The 21,866-nt window shown below is 37.5% G+C and overlaps 2 protein-coding genes across 3 annotated transcripts in view; one reads left to right on the top strand and one right to left on the bottom strand.

Moving 5' to 3' along the window:
• Nucleotides 1-21,866, bottom strand: part of LOC106180567 (neurobeachin) — an 86,844-nt gene that overhangs the window by 30,755 nt on the left and 34,223 nt on the right. The gene's annotated exons all lie outside the window — the stretch shown is intronic.
• On the top strand, nt 10,585-14,287 carry LOC106180566 (protein mab-21-like 2). The gene has a single exon (XM_087008946.1). It carries the CDS (start codon nt 11,325-11,327, stop codon nt 12,507-12,509), a length of 1,185 nt encoding a protein of 394 aa, XP_086865072.1. The 5' UTR covers nt 10,585-11,324; the 3' UTR covers nt 12,510-14,287.

Raw genomic sequence — 21,866 nt, 5'->3', positions numbered from 1 at the left:
CAGTCACACTGTGCCACCTGTCTGTCCACAATAACCAAGCTACCTGGCTATGTTTACACATGACATAATCCACTCCGGCCTTCATCTATAATCTGTTGATTTATTATTTTACTTAACAAAAACAAATTAAAATATTGAAGGCAGGACTACCTTAATCCTGTTACAAGACAAAAACTGCAAGTTCCCCTGCCCTAGGCTGGCTTTGTAACATTTGTTACTACAATACAGAAATTATAAGTAATAGTGTTCTGCTGGAGCATGGTCCTGTATGAGTATTTCATAAGGCACAATAATTGATCATAATGTGAAATTAAACTGTCACCTCTCAGGCCGCCTAGCTGACCACAGGCACCATGTAAACAGTTTACTGGACACAGATCCTTATGGAAATATAAAGCACACAAATCAATTAAAAAAAACTGATTTTAAAACAAGGAAACAAAATCTTGAAAATATTTTAACAAGGAACAATACCATTCTACTTTTGGTTGAACAAAAAAGTAAGGTAAACAATTCATGACTGATATCTACAAGAAGCTACAGCTATAAATATCAAAGTAAATTCCCTGCATTTAGTTAAGACTTAATAAAAGAATGCCACATAAAATATACTTAGTTTCTATCAAGAAGGCATCTATATCACTGGTTTATTGAAGGAGGCAAAAAGTGTGCATGGTTGTATGTTACATCCACAACTTATCTATGCCCTAAGTAGTAGAGGCATATGCTATACCTACTATGATGCCTGTCAGCTCTTTAATTCTTGATCATTCCCTAACAAGGACCCAGTGCACTGCCCATATGGTATGTATTCTACCACAGATCATCATTATAATCCCCAGTTCCTCCTCCTATCCAGTCTACCTTATTACCACATTCCTCCTCCTATCCAGCCTTCTTAATTACCATATTCCTCCTTCTATCCAACCAATCACTTTCTTTCCCACTGTTGCTCTTCTCTATTGTACTGCCAACCTGGGCATCGTAACATCGACTTTAGTCTGTGCACTCAACACGTCTAAGAAGATTTTTAATACGTAAAAAAAAAAAAAAAAAAAAAAAAAAAAAAAAAAAAAAAAAAAAAAATCAACAAGTATTTGACATTAAAATGTATTTTATATGTTGGATTTAATGGTTAGTCATATACTTCCTCTAATGAACAACTTACAAACTTGGATATAACTGAAACTTTCCCATACTAAAAACCTATCTATAGTTAATACAGACACGTTTCTACACTGAACCTGACATCATCCCTAAGGCTATGACTGTAGCTCCCCTTTGTTGCCTCACTGAGAGCTAAGAAACTAATCATAGTTTTCAAAATTAGAAGTAAATGCAATTGTCTGTCCCAAGAGCATGTTTATACGACTAGAAAATGAATTAATTTCAAAATGAAAAATGTGGCCAATTTTATTTTTTTCAGAGTTGCATTTCTATTTTTATTTATTTAGAATGCACTGCATGATATATTAAAGGCAATGGGGTCTTATTATAGTCATAAAATGCTGCTTAAAGCCTTTTCAAATATTCAATTTATTTCTCAACTATTAGAATGCCACCTTATTCAAAAACTGTGTCTTAACCTGCATTGCTAATCACTTTCATGTCAGATAAATGAAATTCATTGTCTCTCAACCCTCAGTGATTTATCCTGAGCCAAAATAATGAAGTTTAAATGTTTAAACAAGGGATATATAAGTTATGTAATGGTTATGTTTATCTTTAGAATATATTGGCAGGGGCGGACCCAGAGATATTTTCTGACAGTCTTCCACATTATCTTTGTTGATCCATCTAAAATTTTTGACCGTCTTCCGACAGAAAAATTTAGGTACTCATCAATGTAAACTTAGAAATTTGACCGTCTTCCGGAAGACCCAGAAGACCGCCTCAATCCGCCCCTGATTGGATATATATAGGATACCTGTAATAAACTAATCACCAATATATCGGTTGTGCTACTCTCTAAAATGTGTTTCAGAGCATAATCAAGACAGAGAGAGAAATAGAGAGCATTAATGACAACATAATGAATTCCTAAGCACCAGCTGAAATCTAGATTCTGTGATTACAATTCCTTCTCTATTTAGACCCAAACATTCCCTCTTGGCCTGGTCTTTCTTCAAAAATGAAACTAGTAATTTGGTGCAAACTCAGAATGGTAGTCAAGACAACTTTTTCTTACACTTCCAATATACATTTCATTACTAAATCCTAATTCTTAAGAGAAATGTGTTTTTTTGGCAGATGAAAAGACAATAAAATGATGATGCCCTTAAATGACTTATATATATTATGTAATGTAAAAGATTATAAGATATTTATAAGCTATAAATTCCCCTCTTCGTGTAAAGAATTATTGTGAACTCTATAGTTATAAATACGCACAGTAACACCATAGTTATACAATATCTACTTCCACCTGTCCCTCCCACCAACACAAAAATTAAGTATAACCACAAATATCAATTATCATTTACAACTAAGTCGATATGCTTTAAATTGTGGCATATCTAACACATGAAATCATAAAATGTGCTTTAAAATGATCAAAAATGCCATCCTTTCCCTACTGACTTTACATTTATGAGAGATACCAATTTAATAGAAAACATATTTAAATAGTTTAATCTTAACGCAGAGACTAAGTTTTAACATGTGTCCTTTTGTGCTCTGAGGTTTGGGTTGTACAAAAGGTGAGTGCAGCTCCAGTCATTGTATGGGACAGAGAGATCTGAGAGGCGCCATTTAATGCTGTGTTCAGTAATAGCTAGGTAAACTGTAACTGGAGTACTCTTTAACAGATTGGAATGAAGGAGAACCGAGGAAGAAGACTGCGCTGCAGCTGACGATGCTGTCAAACCACCATACAGCTTTTGACTTTTGCAGTGGTGGGTCATCTTACTGCCACAAGATTAATGAACTGATAACTGTGTGATCTGTCCCCACTCCTGACGTGTCATTTGAACTGGGTGTGAGTCAGTGCAGTTTTGGTGACACACACCAATGGACACAGACTTCATTCCTTTACACAGCACCAAAATATGCACAAACTTTGTGTCCAGCGGGAAATCTCTACATATTTTAATTAAAATTTAGCATCAGAAATGAAAGAAAAAACATCTTATTTAAAACAGCAAGCAAAGAGCTGAGTATTTTTTTTATAAAAAATGGCAACCGCAGCCAGTGGAAATCTGCATGATGATCATAATATCTGCGGCACAATGTAAATGCAAATATTGCATGAATCAGAACTATCTTCCTACCAAGTTGATAATAGAACGCAGGATTAATTATTTGTATCCCGATCTAACTTGTCATTAATTTTGTCAACAAAAGCGTAGCCAAGGTACCGGACTTCATTTCCTTCACATCAACACAAGAGATGAGAAACAAAGCTCAAACTACTCTAGAATGCAAAAAATACATCAATAATGACCCAGGACTAATTTCCCATAATTCAAGTTCCATTATTTCTCCATTTGACTAATAAATTTGTAAGTACGGGAAGAATAATGGGATTACACATGATTAAAGCTTTCAAGAGCTGTGAGCGATTAGCTTCTGCAGCAGACTTTATTACACAGAGCAATGGCCTAGAACTGACACAATCGGATCAGTAACAGGGAATTATTGTTGAAAAGTAGCAATTTCCCATCTGAAGGTCCCTAATAACTGGAAATTATCCCAGAAAGGGCATGATATAAAAGTGTGAAGCAGCCAGAATATCATCAAGGCAGTGTAGGTAAAAGCCTACCAAATGTACATTTTCAATTCCCCCGTCTCACCGCATCCATCTTTTCTGTCATAATATGTCAGCTATTTTCAGGGAAAATGTCTGGGATGTTCTTCCTCAGTAAGCACTGCCTAACCAATTTCAGGACTTGCTCTAACTTTCTCTGCATAATTTCCACATTTCTTGCTTTTTCAGCAATGTATTTGTTGCTTTTACTATAGCATGAGTCTTGCTATGTGCAAATGTAATTTAGGTAGCAGTCTCTCCAACCTGCTATATAACATATTAATTAAACAATAGAAACCTTACCCCAAATAAAATTGCACATTGGATCCCTTACTGTCCCATTAAGCCTGGGTTTTCTGTCTTAGTGCTCCACCATCTTACCCCCACCATACCCCACCATCTTACCCCCCACCACTGACCCCCACCCCACTATCTTACCCCCACAACTAACCCCACCACCCCACCATCTTACTCCTACCATTAACCCCACCTCACCATCTTACCCCTACCCCACCATCTTACTCCTAACACTAACCCCCAACCCACCATTGATCTGATGTTATGTTGCCCTCCTTTGCTGCTGTGGTCCTGGAGATTTAGGCTTCATTCACATGCAATGTCTATTTTCTAAATTCTATTTTCTATTCGCGCTATCTTATGATCACGGTCTGTGCCCTGAATATCCCGCCGCGTAATTACTGGCAGCGCGAGCCAGTTACTTATAGTAACTTATAGTAACTGGCTCGCGCTGCCAGTAATTACGCCGCGGGATATTCAGGTCACAGACCATGATCATAAGACATACCTCGAATAGAAAATAGAATTTAGAAAATAGACATTGCATGTGAACGAAGCCTAACTAGGCCTTCAATTTGAATTCATCAGTTAATAAATAGCACTGAAGCATTCCACTAAAGTGGCCAAAAGGACCGTTATTTTAAAAAGGACACTCTTCAGTTTTTGGGAACATCACTTCACAAAGTTACAATTTGTTTCATGACAATATAATTCTTGCGGTAAAATGGGGTTTTCATTGTCTTTTCGGGGCCCATCTTTTCAACAATAATAATAAAGCAGTTATGATTTCTATAGAGACAAACAATTTTAAACCATGAGGCATGGCATTTCAACCCTTCTTCAAACACATTTAAACACATTTTTAGTCTTTTTAGCAACAATTTACTTCTTTTACCAATATAATATTTTCAATAAATTTTGTACTTTTCAGATATAAAATCCTAGCTAACAGTATTCAGTCCAATAATCTGAATGACTTTTGTGAAAAAAATCATAAATTGAGGTCATTATATATCAACTTCATAAACAAGCACTCTTTATAACAATACAAAAAAAGAGATCATGTTAATATTCATATTGGAAATTGCATCAAATAAAATCACACAAGATACATACAGCTAAAATACTGCTAAAAATTATTAGTTATATCATCCTGTCAATGTACAAATTGGTTTCAAAGATAAAATTCTAAAATGGATTATTGAAGAAAAAAATAAACATTATCTATTCTTTTGCAACACAAAACAATAAAAGTATACTCTGTTGTACTCCTATCATATCATAATGGACAAATTTCAATCTTGAAGCAAGTTCTCTAGCAAGATGAGGAGAATTTGTGATCAAAAAACCATTAACAAAAACAATATTTGTAATATGTAGATAAACATACAGCTTTCCGAGATTGACATTCAAGCTGCAGTCAGTATCACAAGCCTTGCATATCCTTTATAAATATACATGCACCTGAAATTCTTCATCTCAGTTACCTTGGTTTAGACATGTTTGATGTGTTGACTGTGTCATCACTAAGGATTGCCACAATTATGTCACAAAGCCATCAGCAAAAGTTTGAAAAATTTTACAATGAAAATCAATTTTTAAAAGGGTCAAACGGATATAAATGTTGAGAAATAAATAATCCCTAAAAACTGATAAAATAAAAAGTCAGAGTTATCCTTTTGAGATGATGCAAGTTTTCATCACCTCTAAGTAAGAATGTCTTCCTAGTGCTGAGGGGCCCCATCTTCTAGTTGTAATTCGAACAAACTTGGGTGGAATGTCAGAAAAAGGGTGAAGACCTAGGTAATGAAAACCACATGAAACTGAAAGATAAAACACATAAAACAGAACAACCTGAAGTGCTCACAGTGGTCCTGAGACCAAAGGCAAGGAAATGAAACCCTTAAAAATATCCTAGATCAGCGAGCTTACTTTGAGATATCCAAGTAATCACAATAACATGATATAGAGAAGGCGCCACAAGTACTTCACCACTACTGCTGTCACATGAACTCAGCACAAACACACACACACCCCATTTCTTGAAAGCTTTCTTTCCCACAATTCTTCTTTAAAATCATTAAAACTAAATCCATAACCATATTATACTAACAACATAATAAAGAAGAAAAAAGTGCAGTATCACACTCTAACAAAAAAAGCCTGTGCAACTTTTCAAAGGCAATTTTACTAAAGTTTTTTTAATAAAGAAACCAAAGAACAAGCGTCCAAAATGTTTCATTTTCTCAATGATTTAAATATTGTCAAGAAACATTAATCCCTTTTAAAATAATCTTGCTGTAATCTTTAAGTAGAGTAGGCAGATGCACACAAGAATTATACCCAGCTTCTCCCCATGCTGTATTCAATTGGATATGACAGTGTATGCTTATCTGTCATTACAGCTCATCTTAGCTTCATAAACCAATCACTTGTGATGAAACAAGACAAGCGTAAAGGTCACATTTCGCTAAGGGCTTCCCCCTCATTAATGGTCCCAGTATCTTGGAATAAAACTCAAATTGAAAACTGTATGTTGGCATAAAATTAGCCAGCAGGGCATCCTGCCTTTGATCTTGGTAAAATAACACCTTGCTCTGACTGTTACAGTTCTCAGCTCAGGCAGGAGAACAGTGATCAGCACCATAAATAACTCAACTGAAGGAAAAGTTGTTTTTTCTTAATATCTAAAAATTATAAAATTATAATTTACATTCTACTAAAATGTTTAAATGCCGGCAACTAACAGTCTAACCTTTCAAGGCTAGCAACTCTGTTGTTAAAAAGGATAAAGCAGTCCCTTGAGACACACAGCGAGGTTATCTTACAGTTAAAAAAGCAACTTAAAAAGTTGGCTGTACCTTCCCTTCACTTGCTGACACAGGCAGATATATATATCAGGTGAACCAAGCTGAGATGACGCACGAGTTTATATTGACATATACAAACACAGCTTCAAACAAAGACACCGAGGAGTTGACTACAATATGAAGCGCCAGATAAATAAACCAGCTCAGATACACACGTATCCTTTACATGGCACGTAAGAAGCAAACTTTCCATCGTAATATTGCTTCTCTGCGATGAGTGACACGCCTTTCAGAAAGTTGAAAGAAGGGCTGAATTTTTTGTGCTCCTCTAAAAGATTTAAGAGGTACTTTCACGGCAGGCTATTGTATGTCGGGCACACCAGAGACGCGTTTTGCCGTTTTGCGCTTTTTACACGCAGATACGATCTGCTGAGAGAAATAAGCAATCACATGGAACATCCAAGAAAAACAAACGCTGAAGACTTGTATCTTTTGAGAAAAAGTTCCCATGAAATCTAATAGGAAGTAGCTAGAAATCCGGCTTAAAACAGAACGATAAGAATCCTTCCTCTTCAGAAATCAGGGCCGGAAAATTAAGTGACGTGTGCCATGGAGTGGTGTGCCGTAGACGGTTTTATTTTTAAATTAAGCTCTGGGCTTGGAAACAGAAAACGCGAATTGAAAAATGGATAAATGCTCCCCAAAAAGTTCGCAGCCCCCGCCAATTACCGGCTGGCCACAGCGTCTCCGTCTCCTCGCGCGCCCATTAGAGCCGTCAATCGTGTGCCTAGTCGCCGCAAAGTGCAGGAATTGGTAAGACAAACACAGCCACCAGGCGGGTCGCCGTGGAAGCTTTTCCTTCTAACTAACTTGATGCAATAGTCTACGTTCTTTTCATGAGTATTAAGATGGTCCTACACTACAGGAGTTCTTACGATGAATTTTCAACAGAGTATTTTTTTCTGCACACAGGAGAATTGTAGCTGAAATTAAACTATAACTAACACTAGTTTATTTCAGGAAAAACTCCTTACTGAAGCAATAAAATGGCTACCAGCAGCAGCTGCGACCACCTTGCCCTTCACCTACAATACTAAACGAACCACCACATTATACTTAAATTATAAATGAAATTATACACTGCACGAAAATTTACTGTATTCAAACATAATAGACCCCTTTTCTCCTTCCCAAAAATTATCCTGCATCTAACCCAAACATAGATGAGACTAGTCGGGGGCCCTATGTTTACAAGTATAAATTTCAATTTCAAGCGTTCGCTGATTGATACAAGAAATGCTTGGTTTAACTCGCCTCGTAGTTAGCGTCTAGATTACGGTGGCTTGATGAAAAACGGCCTTGGCATTCCACGATAAAATCAACTATATAAACAGATAAGCTGCACTGTGCGGTGCCTAAACCAGTGTCTGTTTACGTAATATTACTGACTGACGAATTAAAGATACCGCTATTCGCGGTATGGAGAAAAAATTCCAGGCTTTGGAATATTGGAATATCTCATTCAGTTTTCCTCTATGGCAGCAAGATTCTAAAATTGTTATTTCAAGATCCTAACTTTTGGCGGTGCATCATCGGTCTTTAAAATCACATTGCTAAGACTGCATACTCAACGCTATGGCCCATTGCCAATGAAAACAGACATTTATCAACAATTTAGGAGGGCATGTTTTACGTTTTTTCTTTGTTATATACATATATACATATTCGTTCTAATGAACAAATAATTTAAAGTACATGTACAACAGGGATCTATAATAATCTATCTTGACCGACGTGATCTTTATTAACGCGGCCCTAGTGATGTTATATCGCCAGCCTGTCCACGTTGTGTTTTAAAGCCCGTAAAACCTAAACTAAAAACTGCTCTACGTCGGATCTAAAAAAAATCAATATCATAAATAATTTCCCTCTTGTCCCTGTTCCCCGCAAAACACCGCGATGTGCTGTTTTTCGAACTCGACAAGTGGCATTTTTCTGCCAATTAAAATTTTCACCAAATTAAACGCCGGCAGACAGAGCTCCTCCACGTATAATTGGAAGCACTTGAAACATGGCAAAAACATGCGAGCTTATCACACGAGTCCATCACCCCTTGACCCTTCCCCATGACAGAGGATGACCACATGAAATAGCAAACCTAATTATGAGTCGAGCTTTGAAGACAGTAACAGTCCCAGGAGAACGGGAGGGCACGCGACTGCCTCGAAGCCGCCGATTGCGAGTTCTCTGGTGTTCAAAGGTGTTTGTTTGTATTATAATCAGAGCAGGTTCATCGGGTTCATTTTTTTAATTGATAGAATTAAAGAAAAAAGAATAACTATTACACCAATTCCAAATTTTTATACACAAATATATGAATACTAAAATGCAAAATGGTTTGGCTTTGTCAAACTGAACGCAGGCATTTCCACTTCCCATGAGTTTTGCCTAGTGTTGTAATTAAGCCCACTTCAAACACCCGATACAATAGTTTGTCCCTGACTGAGGCGGCTTTCAAGTCCCCGTGTTAGCGTGACTCCAGTACCATAGCCAATAATCCGCCCAGCCAGGGCACCGCTCCTCATATATAATTAGTCGATCCGTGCTATACCGCTTATAATTGGCAACAAATACTATTTACAAGGATTTAATTCCTCATAAAGCACCGCAACTCACCGGGAGCTAATCTCTCCGATTGCCATAATAACAGCCAAGTCGTATATTTCCATCCTCTACACTCAACCCGCAAATATCAACCGTCATGTACTGAGATATTATTTTTTTTATTTTAAAACAAAATTTCACAACGTTTTGCACACTATATTAGGAACAACTTAAAGAAGAAAAGATAAATAAATTAAACAGCAAATTTTGTGGAATCTCAAATATCAAACTAAACCCCTTGTATTTTTCTTAATTTCTCACAATTAACATGAAATATTGACGTACCCTGGAAGACAACAGACAGATAAAATCAAATTACCAGGCACACTCTCCCCATACCACTGGATTAACCGTATCAAATGAAATTTCATTTGTCTATAATAATTGCCTTTAAATTGGTTTTTATTAAAATAAAAAAAACTTAGCATAAAACGCTATTGTCTTAATCTTAAATATGAAATGCGGGGCCTACTCGAATATGTGCACTTGGCAACTAAATACAGAATACACTGCGATAAAATCAAATAATATTAATATTGATTTCGTATTTTATCAACGAACCTCAAAGAAAGATAATGAATAAATAAATAATAAAAAATATTAAAAACGTATTATCATATTTTTGGTTTCTTTCAAAATTACTTTCCCTTTGAAGAAAAAAAAAATCGAAAAAAAACTGCTCCTCAATGCGCCTGCCCTAATTCTTGCGTAAACCCTGTAATCTAACCCCAACAAACTTCAAACCAAAACAACACCAGCAGCAGACCATCAACTACCGACCTGGTAAATTTCGCAGAGCCGTCAGGTGCTGGGAATTCCTTGGGAGAAAACTAAGTATAATATTAGACACTGCGCGTAAATGAACAACTTTCCTTGCATCGACATAGTACTGAAATCGGGTTTTGTTTTTACGCCCTAGCACACACACAAACTCGGTACAGTCACTTCCACGGCGTGTCGTTCGAGTCGGATGGTGCGCAAGGAATTTTATTCTTGTCAGCATTAGTGCAATATTGCATTTCACCATCGCATGTATTAGGTGCTAAAATGACTAAAGAGTAAATACCTTGGAATGGGTTAATAGATGTCCCGTAACTGACTGCTGTAAACGTCTGAGGAAATCGTCGGAGAAATCCTACGGATAAAATTCCTTCAAATTCCGAGCCATCAACTTCCAAGGGAAATCCCTGCATAGACGCCATCCAGACTCCAAGGGGTGTGGCTAGGCCAAATCCGCACAAATTACCGTCAATTACCAGCAAATAATCACGCTGGATTAGGCCTGCAGTCTCTGCGCGCATGTAACGCTGTACGCTATTGGTCGATTCAGTGGCATGGTTGTCGGTGAAACATGGCAGAGGTTCAAATGACGGCTTTCATTGACTTCTATGTGACGTAGTGTTGATGGCAGTGGGGGAAGAAGTGAAAGGCCATTCTAGCAGTCCAGTCTGGGCTTTAGATACGTAAATGGCGAGTGTATTTCTCACAGAGATAGAGTAGATGACAGAGACGAATGAAGAGAAGGAGCCCACGCATCATGCCGTGCTGTGCTGCATGTTAAATACGAACTCAGGTTGGTTACAGCAGAACTCGTCCTGCCAGTGACAGATTGCAGCACTAACACTCCAGTGCCGGGAGTTACACACCACACACTCTTCAAACCTGGACCATCATCAGCTTGGGACGGGCTAGAGCCGGGCACGAGTCAGTTTCATCCTTCATTCCATCATTATAAATTGCATTTTATCACTCGGACTTAACGTACCAGTTCACGCACGCCGGCATAGCGTGCTAGCAGAGGCGTCCCAATGCGTTTCGAAGAACTCGAGTACTGCGCACCGCCCCAGTCGTATCCTCCTACCAACGGGTCCTGCAGCCCCATCTCCAGCACAACCACCACCCCCGGGGACAACATGATGGCCGCACAGTCCAAACTACTCTTCCAACTCAATAAATACTACAACGAGCGGGTGCAGTCGCGGAAGGGAGCCACGACTAAGACGGTCCGTGAGGTGTGTAAAGTTGTGCAAGATGTACTGAAGGAGGTGGAGGTGCAGGAGCCACGCTTCATCAGTTCCCTCAGTGAAGTGAACGGTCGCTTCGAGGGTCTGGAGGTGCTGTCACCCACGGAGTTCGAAGTGGTGCTCTACCTCAACCAGATGGGGGTGTTCAACTTCGTTGACGACGGGACGGTCCCAGGGTGCGCGGTCCTCAAACTCAGCGACGGCAGGAAGCGCTCTATGTCGCTCTGGGTGGAGTTTATCACGGCCTCTGGGTATCTCTCAGCCAGGAAAATACGCTCACGTTTTCAGACTTTGGTCGCACAGGCTGTTGACAAGTGCGCCTACAGGGACTGTGTCAAAATGGTAGCAGATACCACGGAGGTGAAGTTACGAATAAGAGACCGTTTTGTTGTTCAGATCACCACGGCATTTCGGTGTGCCGGTATATGGCCCCGCAGTGCGGCGCACTGGCCCATCCCACACATCCCCTGGCCCAACCCCAACCTGGTGGCGGAGGTGAAAACGGAGGGGTTTGACCTTCTCTCCAAGGAAAGTATCTACATGAAGGATAAACAGTCCTCAGCGGAAGGGGACGCTTGGGTTTTGTCATTTAACCAGGCAGAGAACAAGTTACTCCGGGGTGGCAGTCGTAAGAGGTGTCTGAGTATTCTGAAGACACTACGAGACAGGCATCTGGACATCCCAGGCCAGCCCGTGTGTAACTATAACCTCAAGACTCTGCTTTTGTATGAATGTGAAAAACACCCCCGGGAGCTAGAATGGGACGAAACGTGCATTGGTGACAGGATTAACGGCATACTGCTGCAGCTCATCTCCTGTCTTCAGAACCGCCGCTGCCCGCACTACTTCCTTCCCCACCTCGACCTCTTCAAGGGAAAATCCCCCTCTGCCATGGATACAGCCGCTAAACAAGTGTGGAGAATTCTACGAGAACTTTTAACCAATTCTAGGAGCTTAGAAAAATTGTAACTAATAGCAGTCGCCGTCACTTTTTCAAAGGAAACTAATAGAAAATCGTGCGTAATTTTTTATCAGTTTTTCAAGAAACTGGCATCTTCGGGAATTTTGAAATGTTGCAACTTACTAAGAAAGTCGGATTACTTACAATAACGTTCTCATTCATGGAAACATGGTATAAATACAAACAAGACTCCCAACTTCATTTTCCGGTGATCAACGACATCGTAAGTATTGGACAAGGCGATTGGTACTCATATAAACATATTTATTTACCGGTGTAGTTATCAACCTTCTAATTGTACTGGAAAAGCCGATGCAGCATTATGAATAATTTATTCTACTCCCATCACCTATATTATTTACTTAAAGACAACTTCGTGTTATTATTACCGAAGAGGAAGAAAATGTCAATTCTTCGTGACAAGTAAGTAATGTCACTCCTCGTGTCCTCGACATTTTCTATCAATTATTACGGAAACCACGACGGTGTTGTTGCGGCGTCCATTTAACTAAACATAAATGTCAAAGTTCTCTTATCTAAGTGGACTGCGTCATTCCTAACATTAGAAAACTTTCAGTGACAACAAAGCTTCGAAACAGCTGAACATGATGTTATTACTTGGTGTGGAATACAGCACTTATGGAATATTACTACAGATAGTTTAGAGATCCCTTCTTAAGTCTCTGAACCGCCACTACAGGACAACGCATGTCCCACAAAATTGGCCAGTAAGTGACTTTTCTACTAACGATAAGTGCTAGTAGCAATTCCTATCTAATCTGCCGGCAAATGGTTGATGATAGGAAGGAGGGGCAACAGGCCTTTGTCAGAGCATTGGTTTGCGTAATGCGTTCCGCGCCTCACGTCCCCCATGACAGAGGCCACGAAGAATTTTTGAAAGGAGTTTGATTCTATTTTCATCTCAGACTGAGCGACAAGCCAGGGAGTGTCGAGTTGTAATATAGTCTCACGTATGAAAAACTAAAAAGTTGTCGGAATCCCGTGTACTAAAAGCCAATTGCCCTTCATTCCAACATCGCTTTCTTTATGTCCATTCGCCTACAATGTCATTCGTATTAATGGACTATGTTATGTGGATAGTTATAATTTTGTCCATTTTAATTTAGATATATCAAAAATGCCTGTATGCGTTGATCCCAGGGTCACATAGAATTCAGCGTGCCGAAGTCACTTATTCACGAAGATGCCATACAATAATTGATATTTTATGTAGCGGGCCCAGTCCATCCCACCTTAGACTGAACCCATGAATTCCATTAAGATAATGATATGATAACTGGAGATAAGGCCAACCAAGACGTACACCTGGCTCCCCTTTAGATTTTTAAATTTTTGGAATTTAATACTTGGCTCTCCTTTTAGTATGCGTTTTGTGTTGAAAAGAAGAAGCATGTGTGTAATTTATTATTTTTCCAAAAGAAAAAATATCACATTTTAAGATTGTTGTCACTTTGTTTTAAATATCATCATATCATATTTGCTCTATTTTATTCATTTATTTATCTATCATTACTATTTTGTTATCCGGTCGTGTAAGATACTTTGATTCTACACATGTTAAATGTAGGAGAATTCTCCAAAGCATATTAAACGTGCCTGGCAAGTATGGCACTTAGGCTTTCTATGTACAACTTAAGAAAAGCACAGAACATTTGTGTAAAAAAATTTACTCTCAATTTTCAGCATTATGTTTTATGTTGTTCGTGTTTGGCGCTTCTATGTGAATGTAAATAATAAAGCGGTAAGCTCTTTCTTGGTATTCTAACCTGATATTCGTCTGTTCATATGATCCAATTTATAGGAACTCTCTAAATAACCCCGAGTGATGATTCACGGGGAAAACCAGGGAATAATTATGACTGGGACAAAGCAAGATACACAATACTGAGCAAACTGTCAGAAACTTCTCATTAAATAAACACGAGATAATGCAATATCAATTTGAAATATTTGAAAAGAACTGAGAACCACAACAGATATGTAACTAATCATTCAGTGTGAGACAATATTCCGTGCGACTGGGCTATCGGCTACAGGGTTCACAGAAAACGCGGGTCTCTCTATTTAAAACTGCAATCCACTTCGCATCGCACTGACAGTTTGTAAAGCGGGTAAAAGCTTCATAAATTACAACAATATACTGGAAAAGAAAATAAACAAAGACTTCGATGTTTATTTTAATTGTTAACCTGGACCTCTTGATTGTGAAGAGCACTTTGCTACTCGCCGGCATTGGACTGGACATAAATATTGTCGAATAATTCCTATTTCCAAGTGGGATATATTTTCATACAAGCCTTCACTCGTAAACTGTGAGTTCATATGAATATTTTTATTTTCTTGGTAATTTTACACCCGTTTCAGTAATATCGGGTACAGATAAAATATTGCGACCTTTATTTTTATGCTATTCGATCCGTTATATTGCATATTCTTGCCACATTATTATATACACTGAGACAAATATGAACGTCCAACGAAATTCTTCAGAAAATTATCAGTAATATATATATATATATATATATATATATATATATATATATATTCCTCCGAAGACTTACACACACGTGTGTATGTGTGTGTGTTAGTCTTCGGATGCTTCCTCTATTTTGTCTCTGTCGAATAGAGACCGGCGACGGTTCGCTGCCGCTAAGCAATCCATTCAGAAAGATTTTGATCCCATTTTTATTTTGTTCAATTCCTTTTGTAAATTACCCCTTTTCTATTCATTCATTCATTCATAATGCCGTTTCCAAACTTATTTTCTACATCATTTAAAATATTTTAAACGGCCAAAACTGAATTCATAGACACAACACTGTAATGAACAACCTCGACTTCTGCTGTACGATGTAGAATACCAATTAGGTTGATGATATTTTTACATATCGTTTTTAGATTATTAAATTTTATAATATTAATCAATTTCAAATCCCGCTAATTTAGATACGAAAAGGCCTTAAAGAAATTTCTCAAATTTACTTAAATTCAGTATGTCTATTTCATAATATCAAAATTTTGTCCTATGCTACATACACAATCGGGGTCTATAATTTACCAAAACTGAAACATTTGTTGCTGACTAACAGAGGTAAATAAGATAAGCATTTTATGATATATGTTGAGATATCTAAAAACAAATAACGCACTATTTTTTGTAAAATATCACAATTCTGTTCAGTATCAACGCACCCAATGGTAATACTTTATAGTAAATAACCAAAAAAAAAAAAAAAAACTATCGTCAGTACTTCAACATCGGATACTTATATATCTGTTAATAATATTTTCTTAAAATTTGTTGATAAAGAAATGAAACAAATGAATAAGCGGAATTTTGGCCGCAAATGTTCGTCACCTCACGGAAAATATCAAATGTCTCTATAAAATATCAAAACAGGAAGAGCTTGTAGAACGTCACACGCCTTGGTGAATGTGCCGACTAAGCTTCTGGTAATTTTCTTGACAGTTATGGTTGCCGATAATGCTCGCGCAGATTGCAATGAAGTCTCTATATTATACAGCTAGAGTTAAAATGGTACAGGGAATCTGGTTTTTCTCTGGCAATTTTTTTTTTAGAAAAATCCAATGCCTTTTCTGCCGTATATTTATGAAAAAAATTGCTTTCGGTCATACACCCAATGTGATGACACAAATAGTTTAAAGCGAGTTAAAAATAAAATAAAACTAGTTTCACCGATTACGATCGTAAATTTCTTTGTTAAAATGTTCTAGGTCGGAGAGATAGACAAATGAAAATTAACCAAAAAAAATCAAATCTCAGATTCACAATGCTGGAATTTAACACTCCTGTGCATGGAACATATTTAAATTACATTTTCTTAATAAAAACAAATAAATCAATTCACACATGTAATAGAAATAAAGTCAGATCACAATAGGAAGATCGCCGGAAACGCTGCGTTGCTAAGCAAGCATGCTACGGCTCCAGCCTGGCGCGGGTATGTTGTTCCCTCACATGGGAGTAATTCAACTAAATTATACCACTAAGGCTTTCACTGTTGGCTTCCTAGCACGACGATATCAACTATTCAACACCAACATTATTTTTCCATTAGATCATTTGATTCGCATTGTGGTCATCTTCTGTTGTGCCAATCAGGAGAATTGTACGAAAGACTCAATGAACATTCAGAAAAAAAATGCAGTATAATGTCCGAATTTATTCTCACTTAAACGATAAAAATAATCTCGTTATTAAATAAATACTTATTTGATCCTATTCAATTTTGATATTACCTGAAATAAATTTTACCAATATTTATAACATCACTAAATAACAATGATATATAAATAATGGTATTTTCTTGTTGAATAAGACAAAAGTCAAAGAAATTGTTATTCAGAAATGTGGCATTTCAATCTGAAATATAATTTCATAAATCTTTTCAATCATATTTCGTCATCAAATTATTATTTTACAAAACATGATGCCGATTCAAGCAGTGGGACTACCACACTATCAAAAAAATTCTTCGAAGAGTGCATTTTTTACGTTCGTCAATGCAGTGAAAACATGCTTAGGAGGAATTAGAATTAAATGCTTGAATTACAAAAAGAGCAATGAGATCATCACAATCTTCATCATCCTCGGTTTAACCTTAATGCATTGCCAATCACTAGAACTCTTTAATCTCCAACCTGAGTGTGTCTGTCTGACGAACTCAAAGTTATGAGACACCGAATGTTATCTATTTACGTTTCGCCCTTCTATATTATAAAAGCCACATCCACTCCGCAGACGTATCGCACATCTTCTGTTTGCCGTTGAAAAGCTCCGGCTGTCCACGGCGTGTAGAGGCTGGCGCCACCGCCGCCATACTGACAGTAAGCAGACCCTTCTTCTTGTCATACGAGACTGAAAACCGCGGTTCATCCCAAGCTTAAAATACACCAATAACCTGCTGTAATTGCGGCATGCCAAACGTAAAACAGACTGGTCAAATTTCTCTGTTAACTTCGGTGTTGCGATACGCTCAAATTATAAGTAGAGGAAAACGTCACATCTATAATAATTCTTTCAATAAAAATAATTGATATTGTCCAATTCTAGGTTTCAATTTCGCCTGCATACTGCGACATAACCGATTTTCTAGGTATCATAATTACAGCCTGCGCGTTTTACTTTTGACGATTTCGGAGTTTTCTTGATAAAACCACCACATCTGTTGAAAGAGATTTATCAGTAATATCAATACAAAGATATTTTTCTCTTTTTGCGATAGCTTTGCAGAACAGTTAGTGCAAACTGTACAAAACGCTCAAGTAAATAATGAAAATCTGAAATGCAGCTTATGTTGAGAGAAATACATAAATTTGGAAACAAGTAGATGTAAAGGTCCGCAACGTTTTAATATTTCGATTTCAGACGTTGTGTAATCGAATGGACATAATATGGGAAATGAAGACAGAACTATTTATAATTTAGAATTCATACATCATAATTCTGTTCCCAATGGCATATATAATACAACACAATGCGAGCGTACATGAAGCTGGGAAAATCAATTACAATTTACTTAATTGTTCACATATTCAGCATTGTTTTTGACAAAAGCAGGACAAGGAGAGTCCCATATGGGAGAGTACCACCCAATGTTCTAGCTATGGTCCTAAAGTAAGGTAGCGTGGGCCCTGCGACAGGTGAAAGAAGCAGACCGGGCAGGACCACGTAACATACGCGCCCCGACAGGAAAATTAATGAGTGTATTCCGTGTTTTCCATATTTGATAATTTGCTTGCTGTGCTCTACTCCCTAGTTGCTAATTAATCAAATCTACTGTCTACATAATACTTTTGCTATTGAGCTTTGTTCGATAATTAACGCCCCTGAACTTAACAGTAACTGCGCACATCAATAATCAAGCATGCACTCGTCTTTGACAAGAGAACCAATAGCCGTGGAAGAAAATGAACTTCGCGGCCGAACACTTCAACTCGGAATTAAGTACAAGAGAATTCATGGCTTGCTTCTGACTAGACCAAATATATATTCAAAAGCTGAACATTTAAAGAAAACTTAAATGTTTTCTTCTGTAAACCGTAAATGACATAAAAAATAAAAAATACAAAGGCTAAATAACTATCTGCACAACAATTTACCCATTTTAAGCACAAAAGATATTTATTTTTGGTTATAACTAAAGTTTCACGTACAATAAACCATAAGAGAGAGACTGAATTATGATTTAAATTCAAGACATTTTCTACTCCGGTGAACGTGTTGTTTGCGGTTGTCTTCGTGGTATTACATATTTCAGTGGGAGTGACAGAATTTACGTCAACAGTGGAGAAGGCGTGCAGAATATGTGGTTTGTGCCTCTGCAGCGAGAATACGAGAAGATCGGAACAATATCGGAACAATCTGAAAGTGAACCTGGCTAACTCCGTCCATATCGATACGGATATAATCAGCGTGTCAATGACGTTAGTTTATAATACGCATAATGAGCTACAATTCATACGAAAAAAAAAACCAGAGCGCCGAGTTAGTTTTTCTTATTGACTAAAAAAAATGCAAGTGAGGATTTAATGGAAACAAAAATATAAGAAAGTGTGTGTGTGTGTGTGTGTGTGTGTGTGTGCGCGCGGGGGGGGGGGGATCCCGGTTTACAGTAGAAACCCGGTCTTTTTGTGGTGCAATTGCACCCCACCTTTAATAATTACATCCTTGATTTCAGTTAATATTCATTACGTTATTCTATTGTCTTAACCTTATCGCATAATTATCTTTACTTTCCCCGTGTCGAGTAATTCGGTGACTCCCTTCGCCATAACAATTTTCACGTAATTATTTAATAGAGCAAAAATGTCTTTCCATCCCTGTAGTATTATAAAAAATATTACACATCACTAGCATTTAAAAAACACGTTTTCCTCCGCCTATCGTGCCCACTTCTCTTTTGAATAAAATAAGACAACACAAAATTATACTATACATCTAAAACACCCATAGTCTTTTTATCCTAAACAGTGTTGTGTCAAGGATCGAAAAATGTTTTTATGGCGTATTTAGGAGGTCAATTCATCCACAAATATACTGGAGACCACGAGGCACACGCAAATTATGGTTGTGCGTTTCAACTTCTTTTTTACTGTGTATGGGGCGAGTGCAGCGACCAAAATTTGCGCGCATTTCTTGGTTGACAAGCAAGACAATCTGTTTTAACAGCAACATTGTCCAATAAAAGAGATATAGAGAGGAGAATATTTTTAATAACCGAATTCTTTTTTATGTAAGAAAGGGTGATGCTAAGTTACTTCTTACGCTTGTAACAGACAAATAACAGACATTTCATTTGTTATTCAGAATGTTCGCAGGATTGGCTCATATATTGTACAAGACATCAGCCTCAACATGACCTTGGTTAAGATCCATTTGATAAATAAATTTGATTATTAACGCTACGTCTAAAATGAGCATAAATATCCGTCATGCAAAACTCGTGCATTCAGGACATCAACACGAGTCTTGTGCCGGTCTTTTATACAAATCTATCTTTTAACATATATTTCTTAACAGTCGACCCTGTAAAATACTGACTACATCCAAGGGCATCCATATGTATATCGACTAGAGATATATCTACACTACAGTAAGACAGTGCAAGGCGTGCCGTTACCGGTAAACGTGCGTGACAAATACCATTGGCAAGCTTGTGTCACTGGGCTAGATCGTATTTTAATACGACAATGGTTTTATATTCTACAGCGTCTTCAAAGCAGCCTAAAGTTGTTGCCTTGTCATATCAGTCTTGGCAAAATTATGTTTTCATATATCTCATCCTCGTAACAGAAACATATTAAGAATCATATCTTTCTCAAAGCTATCAGTTCCGCAAGAAACCTGTTCTTACGTTGTCATAGTTGTAATTATTCTTGGTGTATTTCCATCTAAAATATTTACTTAAATCACATAAATATATTTTAATCATATTTATATTTTTCCCGATTAGGAAAAATTAAAATAATTCAAAACCGTTTCTTCTTATTATTATTAAACGAGGTCGAGCCCAATATGCCAGTCCCTCAAAGCAGAAAATTTAACTTTCAACTTTCCAGTTAGCAAAGCAAACCAGGTAACGATTCACCTCGAGTATATCTAACTGCTTTCAAAACTCAAAAATGTTTCAATTCTATACTCTCATTTTCAGCATAGTTAAATCTGGAGACCTATCCCCGGAGAGCAGCTTGCATTCTTGTATATTCGTGCGCTTTCTAGGCCGAGGTAGACGCCACTGGATGCAACTGACAACACGGATTACTCGTTGCCATGCCAACGTAAACAATATCCATACATTATCTGTCCCGAGAGATATGGGGAGAAAAGGTCTAGCTGAAAATCGACTTGAAGCATGAATACTGGTGCCCTGTTTTCCTTTGTTGATACAACGGTGTTCACATATTCTTATTTAAAAACGGGGTCACTTCAAACGACCGATGCTTGCTTTAAAAAAACGTAATGCTTAGAAAATAAATCTAGAGGAAAAATGTTTCGAAACGCTAAAATTTAAAATGTTCAAACTACCATTTTTTCGGGTTTCGTTTATATGAATTAATTTTGTTGTATCGAGTGCACGCACATTTCCGTTTATAATATGGGAATATTAAAGATAAAAAGCGCACGATGACCTAAAATCTACATTTAAAATACATTTTACGGTGTATTGGCGACGACCACTTTCGTCCCAGCATGATAAAATACTGTTCATGTTCGGACGACAAGCACCAGGGTCTGAGTACTCCGCCAGACGGTCCTACAGTGAACTTTGGGATGCGACAATTTTGTACATTTTTGCTCGATGTCGGCGCCGCTGGCCAGCGCTCGCAGCGGGACCCGTTTGTACCAATTTCTACACGCGTTAATCAAATGCCTTTCAAATTCTAGGTGAAAGCTAATGATGAGGCCACTTGATTTCTGAACTATTCATGAAACGTGCGGTAGGAAAGTCAGCACAAATATGTTCTTAAGTTTTATTACATCCGCCATTACCTTATAAAACAACGTCGGAGTGCACTGGAAAAATAATATAAATAGCATTTTCTATATTCAGGGAAGAACAGTTACATAGTTAAAAAGAAAAATCAATATTTAAAATAAAATAAACAGACCACTTTCGTGCCCTTTAGCCTCTCGCCTTATTCACGCCTTATCATTTCGCCTTGGCATGGAACGCCCTATAATCTGACAAACCCTGAACCACTTTCCTAATGATGCATAGCCCCAGTCTTCGAGATAAATAATTTAAATTCCATTCAATCATCTTAATCAAAACGTAATCAAGATCAATCCAGCCTTTTTTGTTTTTTATCAAAGGTCGCTG

This window comes from Lingula anatina, chromosome 3 (assembly GCF_051362555.1).
Source record: "Lingula anatina isolate TDL-2025a chromosome 3, LinAna3.0, whole genome shotgun sequence".
Classification (NCBI taxonomy): domain Eukaryota; kingdom Metazoa; phylum Brachiopoda; class Lingulata; order Lingulida; family Lingulidae; genus Lingula; species Lingula anatina.
Note: the sequence above shows the minus strand (reverse complement) of the source record. Positions and strands in the feature narration are given on the sequence as shown.

Excerpts from the sequence above, each read along its gene's own strand:
- LOC106180566 (XM_087008946.1), top strand. The coding sequence starts at position 11,325 with ATGCGTTTCGAAGAACTCGAGTACTGCGCACCGCCCCAGTCGTATCCT.